Source organism: Petaurus breviceps, unplaced genomic scaffold, assembly GCF_028583685.1.
Source record: "Petaurus breviceps papuanus isolate PSGF00001 unplaced genomic scaffold, PetGlider_PUasm1.0 400, whole genome shotgun sequence".
NCBI classification, from domain to species: domain Eukaryota; kingdom Metazoa; phylum Chordata; class Mammalia; order Diprotodontia; family Petauridae; genus Petaurus; species Petaurus breviceps.
Genome location: NW_027186316.1, coordinates 4,163,535 through 4,177,844, shown reverse-complemented (window position 1 = coordinate 4,177,844; position 14,310 = coordinate 4,163,535). Strand labels below are relative to the sequence as shown.

Here is a 14,310-nt window from a genome sequence, read left to right as displayed (position 1 = left end):
CAAGTCCTCTCCACGGACCAGGAAGCAGGCTGAACTGATACACATTGTTCAGCTCTGTGGAACCAAGTCCAGCTTACCTGGTGATATCACCTTTCAGAAGCTGAATGGTGAACTTAACAAAGTGGTGTGTAAACTGTCCCAGCACATTCAGCAACAAGAGATGAGTCCTTGGTTCTTAAGGACCATCCAAGGAAACGTGAGGGGCTGCTGATGGATCCGGTAATGGTACAAGTCAAAAGGGGCTATTGATGGTGCTGGAGACCTGCTGCCTCTAGAGAGCTGACAAGGCAAGGGGCAAAAGTACAGTCACTGTGGTAAACTGAGATCACAACCATGAGACTCCAGTAATGTCTGAGAGCAGGAGTGAGGAGACTTGTGAACCCCCACCCTCGTTGTCTTCTCCAAGCTAACATTTATATAGACCTACTATGTGCCGGGTACCGTGCAAAGCACTTTTACACATATTATCCCATTTGATTCTCACAACAACCCTCATAAGTAGGTGCAATTTTACCTTTGAGGAAATGGGGGCAAACAGAGGCTAAGTCACTTGCCCAAGATCATGAACATCTGAGGCCAAATTTGAACTCAGGTTTTCCTGACTCCAAGCATGGCCTTCTATCCACTGTACTGCTGAGCTGCCTTACTATGCCCTGGGAGTGACTTCCTCCATTAAGCGAGAAGAAGATGGGTGGGCTTTCATCACCAAGGACACAAAGAGGTTTCGAGGGTTCAAATAGCAATCTTGGCATGGGGAGACAGATTCTTAGCACAGTAGCTGCTGAAGGCATGGTACAATGGAGACACAGACAGATTCTCAGACTTATTTTTACAGAACTAGTTGAAATCAGTTACATGTTCTACACGGAGACCACTGTCCATTTTTAGGTGGCTTGGATGGGAAGTTGTGAGTACTTGCCTCCACAAAGATGAATTCCCATTGTAGTCAGTTCCCCGATGGCAATGTGCAAGGGCAGGGGTAAAGGGCTCCAGGTAGATGGGGTTAATAGATGGGGATCCATGATGCCACCCTTCTTTTCTAGGCACAGACCTGTCCCCATGGCTTCAAGCTATAACTACTGCTACACTCCCATAGAGGTATGGGGCAATCAATGGGGGAAATTTAAGTGGGACATGGTGACAGTAATGGCAAGGGAAAATACTGCTGTCAGTGTGAACTGGAGCTCTGGGGATGGCAGGAGGAGACACAAAGCTCCCCACCCTCCCAGGTGGGCAGGCAGTGATTACACCCTCTCCTGGAGTTTTGAGAATGGCTCATGAAATATTGAGCTAAAAGAAAGCAACTGGAAGCCAGTTTTTGCAAGTGCTAGTATAGCTGTACCTTGAAATCCAGCACCAGGGCAGTAGGGGTCCTTCAGTCCCACCCAAGCCTAGGGCAACCCCTATAGTTCCTGCCCCATTTTGGATATAAGGGCCTGCTGAACAATGGCAGCCAGGCTACTCTCATGGGTCCCACCAGGGCAGCCCAGGTTCCACTGGCAATTACAGAGCACAGACCACTAAAGAAAGTGGGATCATGTGCTTTGGGGAGTCGGTATCCATACAGACCTTTTTGGCAATCTCTACTACACAGGTTATCATGGGTAGAGCCAAATGGAGTTATATGAACACCACACTGTTAACATCAGACAATGTCTAGTTGGGGAGGGGAGGGGTGAAACCTATTTCTTCTCTAGTCATGGAGATGAAGGAAGCCAGAATACTTTGCTATATCTGCTCCTCTTACAATCATCCTGAGTGGCCCATGAAGAAGGCAGACGGCACCTGGCAACTACAGTGGACTACACAGAGCTGCACTAAGTCAAATCCTGAAGATTCTGGGCACAGTCAAGAAAAAGCTACTGACACTTCCCCATAATCTAAAAAGGAAACCCAGAGCTTTATTGGACTCTGGGTTTCAGAGAATCCGCATTCTCCACTTGGGGATTATGATGGCCCCATTTACTGAGGCACCTGCAAGTTCCCTTCTTTTAGATGAGTATCAGAAAAAAACTACAGGCTGTCCAGCAGAAGTGTCCCCACTGAACATCATTTCTATGCTCAGGAAACCTTTTGTTAACTGGTGACTGACCTAAAGAGTTTCAACTGGTTCCAATATTGAACCAAAATTAACAGGGCAGTTACGTGAGTCAGGCTGGTTCATTACACCCATGGGATCTCTAACTCATGACACCCAAAAGGACTGTGATGTGACAGTGGAGATCAGGAGAAAGACTAAAATTATAAAGGCCTGAGAATCAGCTGCATAGAAATGGTCATTGACCCCGGAGTCAGGCAGACCTGAGTTCAAATCTGGCCTCAGACGCTTGACACTAGCTGTGTGACCTTGGGCAAGTCACTTAACCCTGACTGATGGCCAAAGAGGGGGATGGGGCAAGCTCAATCCACACTTCACTCCTCCAGATAGTAAACACTGCTTATATCACGGGAAGTGAGAGGTAAAATGAGCCTCCAGCCCTCTGGAACCTCAGAGAAGTGTGGGGGATTAGGGAGAGAGATACTAGAATCCACAGATAATCACAATGCATAATGAATGCCCAAGAGCGCCTTTGCTGGGCTTTCATCGGTGTGTCAGTTCTTTGCATGGCTGTACCCCTGAGTTCTGTCCCAGCCTAGGTCCTTGTCTCTCCTCTCTCTGCACTCAGTGACTGCCAGAGCTCCTGGGTTCAATTATCATCTCTCCACAAATGACTCCCGACCTATATCGCCAACCCTAGTCTCTCTCTTGAGTTGTAACTCTTCATCACGCACCAGCCGGTGGACGTCCCCACCCGGATATTCCAGAAGCACATCAAACTCAACACAATGAAAGGAGATCTTTTCCCCAACTCTGTCTTCTTCTAAACTTCACTATTTCTGTCCAGAGTGCCCCATCCTCCCAAGATGGTAACCAAAGAAGTAATCTCCAACTCCTTCCCTAAGCCTCAACCCCCACATCCATCCAGCTGCCAAGTCTTGTAGACTCTACCACCTCGATACCTTTCATGTCTGCCCTCTTCTCTCTACTCAGGGGTGCAGCTCTCTCCTAGGCTACTGTAGTAAATTTGGCTCCCTGCATTCAGCTTCTCCTCCCTCCAATCCACTCTCCATACAACCGTCAAACTGATATTTACAAAATATAGGTTTGACTATGCTACTCACCACACACATGCACACACACATACACATGCACACACGCATGCATACACATGCACACACATACATACACACATGCACATACGCATACATACACACACAATCTACAATCCATCCCAACTGGTCTGCTAGCTATTTCCCATACACAATTGACCATCTCCCACCACTGTTCCCTTGAACTGACAGTCTCTCATGCCTGGAATCCCTGCCCCCTGCCTTCCTTCAAAGCACAGCTGAAGTATTACCTCCTACATGAGGTTTTTCTGTATTTCCATCCCTCCTTCAAGATGTTAGTGTTCCCCTACCATAATTGAACTTTGTCTTTATTCTGGATACATTCTATATGTTTATTTATATACATATTGTATTCCCCTCCTTAAGGGCCAGGACTAGATTTCATTTCTGTCCCTGCATTCCCAGTGCCTAGCACAGTGCCTGGTGGATATAATAGCTACTCTATATCTGCTTATTGGAATTGCTGTTGAATAAAAAAAGAAGTGGAATCATAGTCCTATGTGATATATGAGAAGTGAAAAGTATTACCAACTCGGGAGCAAGCAGAAATCATGGAAGGCTCCATGGCAAAGGTGCCCTGTAGTCTCAAGTTTCTAAACTCTGAATTCCCTCTCAGATTATAATAGGTGAGCCTTCTACCTCTCCTCCCCTGCCTTCCTCCAGTAGCTGCTGTCTGCCTTAACTCTCAGCCCCCTTCCCTGGATTCCGCTTTGTTCTCTGGTCCATCACAAGTGTCCTAGCCTCACTCCTCACCCCTTCTTCATGGTCATTTCAACAAAGCATCTCCTCAACCCATGAACTTCTGGCTCTCTCCCTTGTCTTTCAGTTGCTCCCATAAAACTAATATTCATCCTAGGTCTGCCCAAACATCTCCTTTCTATGCTTACTCCTCATGGTGCATCTCCACCAAAGGAATCAGGAATCAAAGGAATGATGCTGACAGATCCCCACTGCCCAATGCGTGAAAGCATGTGTTAGCTGATCCACCTTTTCTCTTTTCTAGTCACAGTAATTAGAGTGAGAAGGGGCCAAGAAATCACCTAATCCAATCCTCCATTTTAAAGACAGGAAAGTCAGTCATGTTCCTGGGAAAAGGACAGCAGCCATTTTCAGCGATGAGATGGCAATTTCTCAAGATTCAAATTACAGCAAGAAAAACAGATGGCAACACCTGGGCACGATGAAAAGCACTTCTGAAAAAATAACAGAAGAGTTAACAGTCTGAAGCTCCCACTAGCTAGAAGCCACCCATCCGTCCCTGGCACCAACAACCTCCCAGGCTCCCGTTTCTGATGACCTCTATCCTCTCCCTTCGTGGCAATGACTCACTCTGAATCCTCCCCACCACCACAAACATACACACATGCCTTAGTAGAGAGAGAACAGTGCACTTGGCCAGCTCTGGCCAATTAAAAGGGTTAAGGGTCCTAGGCAGGGGTGGGGAAACTGTGGCCTTCTAGATCTACAGGTGGGGCCTTTTCACTGAGTCCTGGTTTTATAGAACAAATCCTTTTATTAAGGGGATTTGTTCTGTGAAGTTTGGATTCAGTCAAAGGACTGCACTGGAGGACCTAGAGGGGATTTGTACTGGGAAGTTTGGATTCAAAGGACTGCCCATGAGGACCTGGAGGGGATTTATTCTGTGAAGTTTGGATTCAGTCAAAGGGCCGCCCTTGAGGACCTAGTGGGCCACATATGGCCTCGAGGCTGCAGGTTCCCCACCCCTGGACTAGGGGATAAGAGACAGGGGAGTGGGGAACTTAAGACATCTCAGTAGTGTGAGGTCAAGGGGGATAAGAACCAACTGTGGTCCTTTCCAGCTAGCAGGAATTCAGGTGAATCTCCCCACTCTTTTACCAGAAAAGACTGAGTGATTCTATTCCTTGGCATCTGGGCAGGTGAAAATATTAGGGGTCAAACAGTGCAGAGTCTGCTGCAAACTACAGAGAACCAAAGAGAAAGGATGAAATACAAAGGCACCAAGAGAGTCCCCAAAAGGATAATCCAGTACAACACATAAAGGAAAAATGAGTAAAGAATCTAGAAAATGTCACAATGCAGTAAATAGATATTACACTGTAAAGGTAAATGAGCCAAACACTCACAATGAAAAATAAAATGAGAAGTTCTACAGTATCCCCTGAAATAATGGACTAATACCAGTTAACAGTTGAAAACAGTTCAAAAGAAATAAAAAGAAGACCTTTAGGAATGGAAATCAGAAGGCTCAAAAAAATTTGATAAGATAAACAAGAAAGTTATCGTTCAGTTGAGTCTGGCTCTTCATGACCCCATTTGGGGTTTTCTTGGCAAAGATACTAGACTGGCTTGCCATTTCCTTCTCCAGCTCACTTTACAGATGAGGAAACTGAGGTAGATAGGGTTAAGTGACTTGCCCAAAGCCACATAGCTGAGGTCAAATCTGAACTCAGGTCTCCTGACTCCAGGCCCAGAGCTCTGTGTACTGTGCTACCAACTGCCACATGCCTGTAATTTCATTAGTATACTACAGAGAACTTCCAGGTGGAGAAACTTCCTCTCCTACTGTAGTATTAAAGCTGAGAAAATCCAGTTGATTCTATTTTGTAATTGATTCTATTCTATATCATGCCAACATTTTGTATACTGCCTAACTCACGTTTCTTTGTCTTGGAGTTAAATTCAGAAGTTCAGCTTTCCTTTCTTGAGTTAATTAAGTTTGTGAGTTCAGTTTTCCTGATAATCAGTGTTCTATTCTCATGTTAAGTAAATCTGTTATCTTTGGAAGGATGCAGGTGGATGCCAGAGAGTCTGGTCTATAATCTCTGCAACACTGGCTGTCCTTCAAGAAAGTCTGGTCTGTTATCAACATGACCTTAACTAGCTATGCAGGTGGACACCACCAACAAGCTTTCTATAGCAAAAGATAGAAGGGGTGGTTGTTGCTAGCTCTGCATTCCAAACTTCCAGCCAATCATTGTTTTTCCATCTATGAAGCTACCTTCTAGCTTTTGGATGCTTCTTCTTTTGTCTGTAAAATAATCTGCCTGCCTTCATTCTGGGTCTTTTTGCTTGCTGAGGAGCTAAAGACCCCGTTTATGGGTAATTGTTACCCTTACCAATAAAGTGAGCATACTTACAACTTTGTGCCTCAGTTTAACTTAATTTCTATAGTAACAATAGGTTAGCACCTTCTCTATATAGGCTTATAAAGTTGCTGGGGCGGGGGGGGCGGCTAGCTGGCACAATGACTAGAGCACTAGCCCTGGAGTCAGGAGGACCTAAATTCAAATCCTGCCTCAAACACTTAACACTTACTAATTCTTGGGCAAGTCAACCCCAATTGCCCTGCCTTCCCCACTCCAAAAGGCAAAAAAAAAAGTTGCCTGGGGCATTAATAAGTTAAGTGCTTTTCCCAGGGTCACCCAGTCAGCATGTGTCACTGGCAGGACCTGAACCCATTAAATGAATCTTAAAAAAATGTGACTGACTTCACAGCAAATACCTCCGATAAAGGTCTGATATCCAAAATATATAGGAAGCTGATAAAAATATAAAGGGACAAGAGCCATTCTCCAATAGATAAATGGTCAAAGGATATCAACAGTTTTCGAAAGAGGAAGTACAGATTATCAACCACACTATGAGAATGCCCCAAATAACTGATAAGAGAAATACATAATAAAACAACTAAAGTTTTACCTCACACACATAAGATTGGTGAAACCGATGAAAATGGTAAAGAAGAAAGACAACTATGGTAAAATAGTGGAGGGATTTCAGGAAGGCAGGCATACCAATGCACTGCTGATAGAGCTGTGAAATAGTCCAATCATTCCAGAAAAATAATCTGGTTATGATACCAGAAAAATAATTAACTAAACATACTTTTTGATCCAATGATATCACTGTTAAGGTATAATCCTAAGAGGTCAATGTCATACTAATAAGACCTACATACACAAAAATATTTATGTTGTTGTTCAGTCATGTTTAACTCTTTGTGACCCCATTTTATATTTTTCTTGGCAGAGATAGTGGAGTGGTTCATCATTTCCTTCTCTAGCTCATTTTACAGATGAGGAAACGTAAGCAAACAGGGTGATGTGACTTTCCTAGGGTCACACAGCCAGTAAAAGTCTGAAGCTGGATTTGTACTTAGGAAGATGACACTTCCTCACTCCCAACCTGATATGCTATCCACTGCACCACCTGGCTGCCCCCCAAAATATTTATAGCAGCAATTTTTGTGGTAGGACAAAATGGAGGAAAAGTGGGTGCCCATTAATTGTAGGATGGTTGGATTAATCTTGATATATAAATGCAATGAAATATTATTGTGCCATAAGAAATGACAAAATGAAGAATTTAGGAAGACTCGGAAAGACTTGTATAAACTGATACAGAACAAAATGAGCAGAACCAGAGAAACAACAGATGCAATGACCACAATCATGTAAAGGAAAGTAACATTGAAAGATCTCAGAACTTTGATCAATGCAATAATTAATCAAAAAAAATCATAGAATCACAGAGTTATCAGGGGGAACAGTCCTTAGGGACCACTTGTCATGTTCCCTCATTGTACAGATGAGGAAGCTGAAAATGGTTCTGAAGGCTGATGAATCTGGAAGTTGGGTGTATGATGGAGAATCCAAAAAGAGGACACATTCTAAAGCTGTTGCTGTAAACCTGAATCACCAAAAACATGTAGAGATCTGTAATTCTATTGGTATTGAGGTAGGAAACTTTCTTGGTATGAAAACTCTCTCCATAATGCAAATGATCCAAATGATGTTGATAATAACATTAATGTAGCACTTTAAGTTTTCAAAAGTGCTTTAAAAATATGTCATTTTATCCTCACAACAATCCTGGTGATATTATTATTCCCATTTGATAGACTGAGGAAACTGAGGCTAAGAGAGGTTCTGTAATTTGTCCAAAGTCACACAGCAAGTAAGTATCTGAGCCTAGATTTGAACTCAGGTCTTCCCTTCCAGGTCTAGCGCTCTAATCACTATGCTACCTAGCTGCTTATATGTTCTACAACTGCAATGGCTCCCTATTACCACTGGGATCAAATATAAACTCTTGTCTGGTATTTAAGGCTCTTTGCAACCTGTTTGCAACTCTTCTATCTTTCCAGTCTTTTCACAAATTTACTCACCTCTATATTCTTTGTGGACCATCCATTCTGGTCTACTTGTCACTCCACAAACACTATACCCACCTCCATGCCTTTGTACTACCTGTCCCCCATTCCTGAAACATTCTCTCCCTAAGTTCTGCTTCTTTGAATCCCTGGTGGTTAAGCCTCAGTTCAAAGCCCATCTTCTGCAAGATGCCTGTCCTGGTTTCCCCATCCCACAGCCCAGTTATCCTCTCTACAAGTATCTTGTATTTGCCTCCTTACAAAAATGTAGCTTCCCCTATTAGAACATAAGCACCTTGAAGCGAGCAAATATTGCTTGCCTTTCTCTGTATTCTTAGAGCTTAGCACAGTACCAAGTAAATAGTAAGCATTTAATAAATGTTTGTTAATTGACTAATCCTACTGGGCCTGGATTTTTCTGTCTTTTCCTATAATTATTTTCTTGTCTCCATTTTTTTCTCTCTTACAACTTTTTTCCAACAGTTTCCAAATTTCAGCTTTCTCCTTTTATCCCTGTAGCCATCACTGTCCTCTGGGCAATGGGATGAGATCACATTTCAAGTTCCTTCAATCTCTCAATCTCTGATCCAATGTTCTCCTTATCCCAGGCCACCTCCTCATATGCCTTCATGCTCTTTCCTGATGAAAGTGTGCCCTAGCCACTAATTCATTGTTGGTGGAGTTGTGAACTTATCCATTCACTCTGGAGAGCAATTTAGAACTATGCCCAAAGGGCTATAAAACTGTGCATATCCTTTGATCCAGCAATATCACTACTAGGCATGTATCCCAAATAGATCATAAAAAAGGGAAAAGGACCGCCGTGTACAAAAAAAATTGATAGCAGTTCTTTTGTGGTGAAAATTGGAAATTGAGGGGATGCTCATCAATTGGGGAATGACTAAACAAGTTGTGGTATATGTAATGGAACACTATTGTGCTATAAGAAGTAATGAGCAAGCAGATTTCGGAAAAATCTGGCAAGACTTACATGAACTGATGATGAATGAAGAGAGCAGAACCAGGAGAACATTGTGCACAGTAACAGCAACATTGTGTGATGATGAACTATGACTGACTTAGCTCTTTTCAGCAATGCAATGATCTAAGACAATTTGAAAGACTCATGATGGAAAATGCTATCCACCTCTACAGAAAGAACTGTGGAGTCTGAATTCAGATCGAAGCAGACTATTTTCTCTTTTTTGTTGTTGTTTTTATCATATTTTTTTCCTCTTGTTCTGTTTCTTCTTTCACAATATGACTAATGTGGAAACATGTTTAATACGATTGCACATGTATAACCTATATTAGATTGTTTGCCATCTTGGGGAGGGGGATGAAAGAGAGGGAAGGGAAAAATTTGGAACTCAAAAATCTCCTAAAAAAATGAATGTTGAAAACTATCTTTACAAATAATTGGAAAAAAAACAAAATACTATTTACAAAATAAAGAAGAATGGGTTCTCTAGCCTTCTGGAAGTTTTCCATCTGTCCAGTCATTCAACAAATCTCTGTTGAGTGCCTACTCATTGCAAACTGGTAGCTTAGGTGCTATGTTGGTGATACAAAGAAACATTAGAATAGAGTCTCTGCCTTCAAGTAGCATACAGTCCAGAATCTCCCTCCTTCTCTCCCCCTGCCACAGACCAGTTAACTCAAAGAAAAACAGAACAGCCTGAGGCTGCATCTCAGACTCTGGGTAATTCATATCATAGGTCTCAAGAAGGATCAGATGAAAAGAGTATGGTCAGGTCCTTGAATTCCATCCTCCACAAATGGAAAAATCCACTTAAAGTGCTTGTCCTGCTGAGTAGGTCAAAGCCATAGGAACGGCACATTCTTGTCCTGTATCTTTTAAGCCTGGAAAAATACTTACTCTCTTATCTCTTACTTATTAAGACAAGAGGTAACACTTTGTGAATACTCCACCTAAACTCAAATATTTATTCTGTTATACAATTATTCTAATATTTTGGTATGGCAAAGGAAATACAATCTAAGCAGGTACCTTATTTCAGGCAAAACTGGAAAGGAAAAAAACCTATCTGACACTTTTCAAAAGCTCTGACCCTGAACCTATTTAAAGGCAGGCAATAAGATGCTTCTGGCATCTCTGTGTCCAACAGTACAACTGGAACAGTACTTGAAGGCCTGTGGTCCTTGGATGAGAGGCAGCATGAGTGCAAAAGAAAGAGTATTGGTTTTAGAGCCAGAGGACCTGGGTTCATATTTAACATCTATCTCTTACTCCATGTGTGAACCTGGACAAGTCCCTTCCCCTCCCTGGGCCTCAGTTTCCTCCTCTGTAAAATGAGGGAAGTGGACTAGATGACCTCTGGGGTCCTTTCCTGCTCTAGATCTAGAAGCCTATAAGTGACCTTGGACAAGTCCCTTCCCCTCTCAGAGCCTGTTTCCTCCTCTGTAAAATGGGGGAGGTGGCCTACAGGACCTTAGAGCTCCCTTCCAAATGCAAATCAATCATTCTAAAGATTCTTAAAAGCAGTAGACAAGCCTTAATTATACAGTCTAATGGGGGAAGACAGTGTCATTCATAATTTGAAGGAAAAAATACTAGATTCTCTGGAATTTGCTAGCAGTCCTTTGCAGGATTGCGCCCCCTCCCTTGGGGAGTAGTTTTCTGACATTCTGTTTAGGTTAATATTAAAGGTAGTCTGCATTCCCTGAATGCCAGAGACCTGGCCTGAAGCCAGCCAGCTACAGTGGGGTAACCTCAATGCTTCTGAGTTCCAGTGACCCTTGAAAGATACTTAAAGTGATTTCAGCTCTATTAAAGCTGAGCCCATCCCCTGGGCACCTAGGTCCATGGTAGTCACAAATTTTTATGGTTGAAAATTCTACCTAGGGTGCTGGAGGAAGGAGCTGGCCAAACAGTTCTCAGAGAACAAATGAAAATGGGTCCCTTCAATGACAAAGCTTCAGACAAGTTGAGGGGAGAGTATTGTGATTATATTTTTATTTTTAGCTTTTTGGAGGGTAACTAGGGTTGTGACTTGCCCAAGGTCACACGGCTAGTAAGTGTATCAACTGTCTGAGGTCGCATTTGAACTCAGGTCCTCCTGACTCCAGAGCCGGTGCTCTGTTCACTGTAGCGCCATCTAGCTGCCCCGGGATTATTTATTTATTTATTTTTTTTTTTAAAGCAATCGGGGTTAAGTAAGTTGCTCAAGGTTACACGGCCAGTTATTTCTGGGTGTGGTGCTAAGTATCTGAGCCCAGATTTGATCCCCAGGTCATCCCGACACTGGAGCCGGTGCTTTTACTAGCTGTGCTACCTGGCTGCCCCTCCAGGATTATTTTTTAAAGTAGTTCTAGATCATAAAGTATCTTGGACTTTGAGCCCTATATATTCATTTTCCCTCTCCTCTGAAGGGCTTTTTCTGTAGACAAAACCATGCCATCTTAAACTTCACAGTCTGAGATGACAGAAATCTAGCTAGATCTAGAACTGAAAGGTACCTCAGAGGCCATTTATTTAGTTCAGTCCCTTGTTTTCCAGAGGAAGCAACTGAGTCACAGGGAGGGGTAGTGACCAGCCAAGGACACACACACACTATCCTGGATCTAGAAATGGAAGGGGCCTCAAAGGCCACCTAGTCCAACTTCCTCATTTTACAGATGAGGAAACTGAGGCATAGAAAGGTAAAATTATTTCCCCACGGTCACAAGAAGATTCTAGACCTAAGAGCTGAAAGAGGTCATTTAATGCAATTCCTTGGGTTTTACAACAGAGGAAACTGAGACCCAGGATGGGGAAGGGCTCTGGCCAAGGTCACACAGGCTGAAACTGACTCCAAGTTCCTGGCTCCTTCCCCAGCACCAAGCCGTCTGCCCCATTCCCGTGGCCCTTGGGGTTTCGCGTTTATTCTCAAACCCGCCAAGGCTAAATGCGCACAACTCCGGCGCCCTGGCTGGGAAATGAACTTGGAGTGCAGCTGTGAGCGGACAAAGCGCTGCGCTGCCCCGATCCCTGATTGCACCTCGGGGTGCCGCAGGTCTTTCGGGCCCTGGGGAGGGGGCTGCCCCCTGTGGGGGGGGGGGTTCCCACCTGTGTTCTCCCGGCCGTCTTGTCAAGGTTCCCTTAAAAGACCCCCAGCACCCCATCAGCGCATCCTCTGTCCCCTCCCGACGGTGCGATGTGGGGAGGGGGCCCCTTGATCGCGCCCCCCAAACCCAGAAGTCCCGATGGGCGGGGAAGGGGGTCAAGGACTTACAGCCGCCTTGGCGGGCCAGCCCCACTGGCTCAGGCCCAGGAAGCAGAGCAAGCCGGCGGCAGCTCCGGCGGCCGCCCTCATCTCGGAGCCCCGGCTTCCCGGGCCTCTCTCAGCGCCCCGGGAGTTCCGCCGGCCGCTCTTGATGCTCCGCCACCGGTCGCACGCGCGCACACGCAAACTTTTGCCCAGTCAGTCTCCTGCCCTTGCTTCTTGTCCCATCCCCCGGCTCATATCCCTCCGCCACCTCGGCCTTCTTTTCTCTGGACCTAGCAACCTGTCTGGCCATGGGTGGGGGATTGGAGAGAGTGAAGGGGGAGAAGGGAAACGTGGGGTAAGGGAAGAGGGGAGAGTAAGGGGGAGGGGAGACTGAGGGGAAGGGGAGAGTAAGGAAAGAAGGGGAGGGGAAGAGAATGAGGGGGGAAGGGGAAAGGGAAGGGAAGAGGAAAGGAGAGCGAAGGAGTAGGAGGAAAGGGAAAGGGAAGGGAAAGAGGAAAGTGAGGGGAGGGAGAGGGGAGAGGGAGGAAAGTGAGGGGGAGGGAAAAAAGTGAGGGGGAGGAGGGAAAGTGGGTAGAAAGAGAATAAAGAGAAGGAAGTGAAGAAAACAGGGGGGGAGGGGCAGTGGGGAAGGGAGTAAAGGAGAAAGTCCCTGACTTCCATCCCACAAAAGTCACATCTCCCTCCTGGGGACACTTCCTCCTTCTCTCAACACCCTTCCCACCCCGGGGTGCACTTCCACTCCTATCCCAACTCACTGGCAATGATGGGGCAATCCAAATACTCCTTGCTCCCCATTCTCACTCCCAAACTCTCCCTCTCCCACTATCACTTTTGCAACCTCTCATTTGAAGCCCATACTATTTAAATTGTTCACCAAGCCTGATCCTGGCATCTAGAATACTGATCCCCAAGACATTCTGGGGGCCTCCCTTCTCAATGAGCTCAGTGCTTGGCACAGTCTCCCTCTTCTATCTCCTTTCTTCACTCTAAGGGACATCTAACATTCCCTCCAATTGCCTAGCTTTCCAATTCCTCAGTCTCCTCAGCTCTCCTGACCTTCTCCACTCTTCTTCAGTCCCTCACATCCTTGATCTGACCCGCACCCACAAGTCTTTTTTGTGTCTATGAGCTCTGAAATTCCTTTACCTGATCATGGTCTCTTGCCCTACCCATCCCAATATTTCATCCCTGCTAAACCTGCTCTTGGGCATTCCCTCCATCCTTCTGCTCTCCTCAGTCCTTCCCAGTCCTGACCCCCTTGGTGAACCAGTCCAACTACACACTCTTCCACCCTTGCCCCTTTATCCTACTGTAGATTTTACTTTGTCAAACCCCAATTCTTTATTCCTCCTGCCATCTGCTTCCTTTCCTACTACCCAAATGCCTGAACAGAACTGGAAGAAATTATGAAACCATGCTGATTAAGTCAGCACTACACATCTATGCTACTTAACATTAGTGAATGAACTAAGGATTTGTTTGATGCTTGTTCTATACAAAACACTCATGATTTTCTATCCCACTCAACACAAGAGCTGTTCCCAAACCTTTTCTTCTCTCCTTAAGCCCCACAGTGACTCCCTCTACCCACCGTCTCAGTGGAAGACCTCATCTCATGAGTGAGTGAGATGGAAAAAAATAAACAATGGTTCCCTTTTATCTCACATCCCTCTGACATCATTCCCCAATATTTCCTCCTTCATTCCATTCTCTGATGATGGGGAGACCTTTCTGCTTGTCAAAACCATTTCCTCTCCTCTTCTCCAGAAGATA

The 14,310-nt window shown here is 44.8% G+C and overlaps 1 protein-coding gene across 1 annotated transcript in view; it reads right to left on the bottom strand.

Annotated features, from left to right (window-relative positions):
* Positions 1-12,826, bottom strand: part of COL4A5 (collagen type IV alpha 5 chain) — a 211,520-nt gene extending 198,694 nt beyond the window's left edge. The window contains exon 1 of the mRNA XM_069100381.1: positions 12,541-12,826. Coding sequence (XP_068956482.1) covers positions 12,541-12,621 — 81 coding nt within the window. The 5' untranslated portion in view covers positions 12,622-12,826. The remainder of the gene's footprint in view (positions 1-12,540) is intronic.
* Between the last annotated feature and the right edge of the window lie 1,484 nt (positions 12,827-14,310).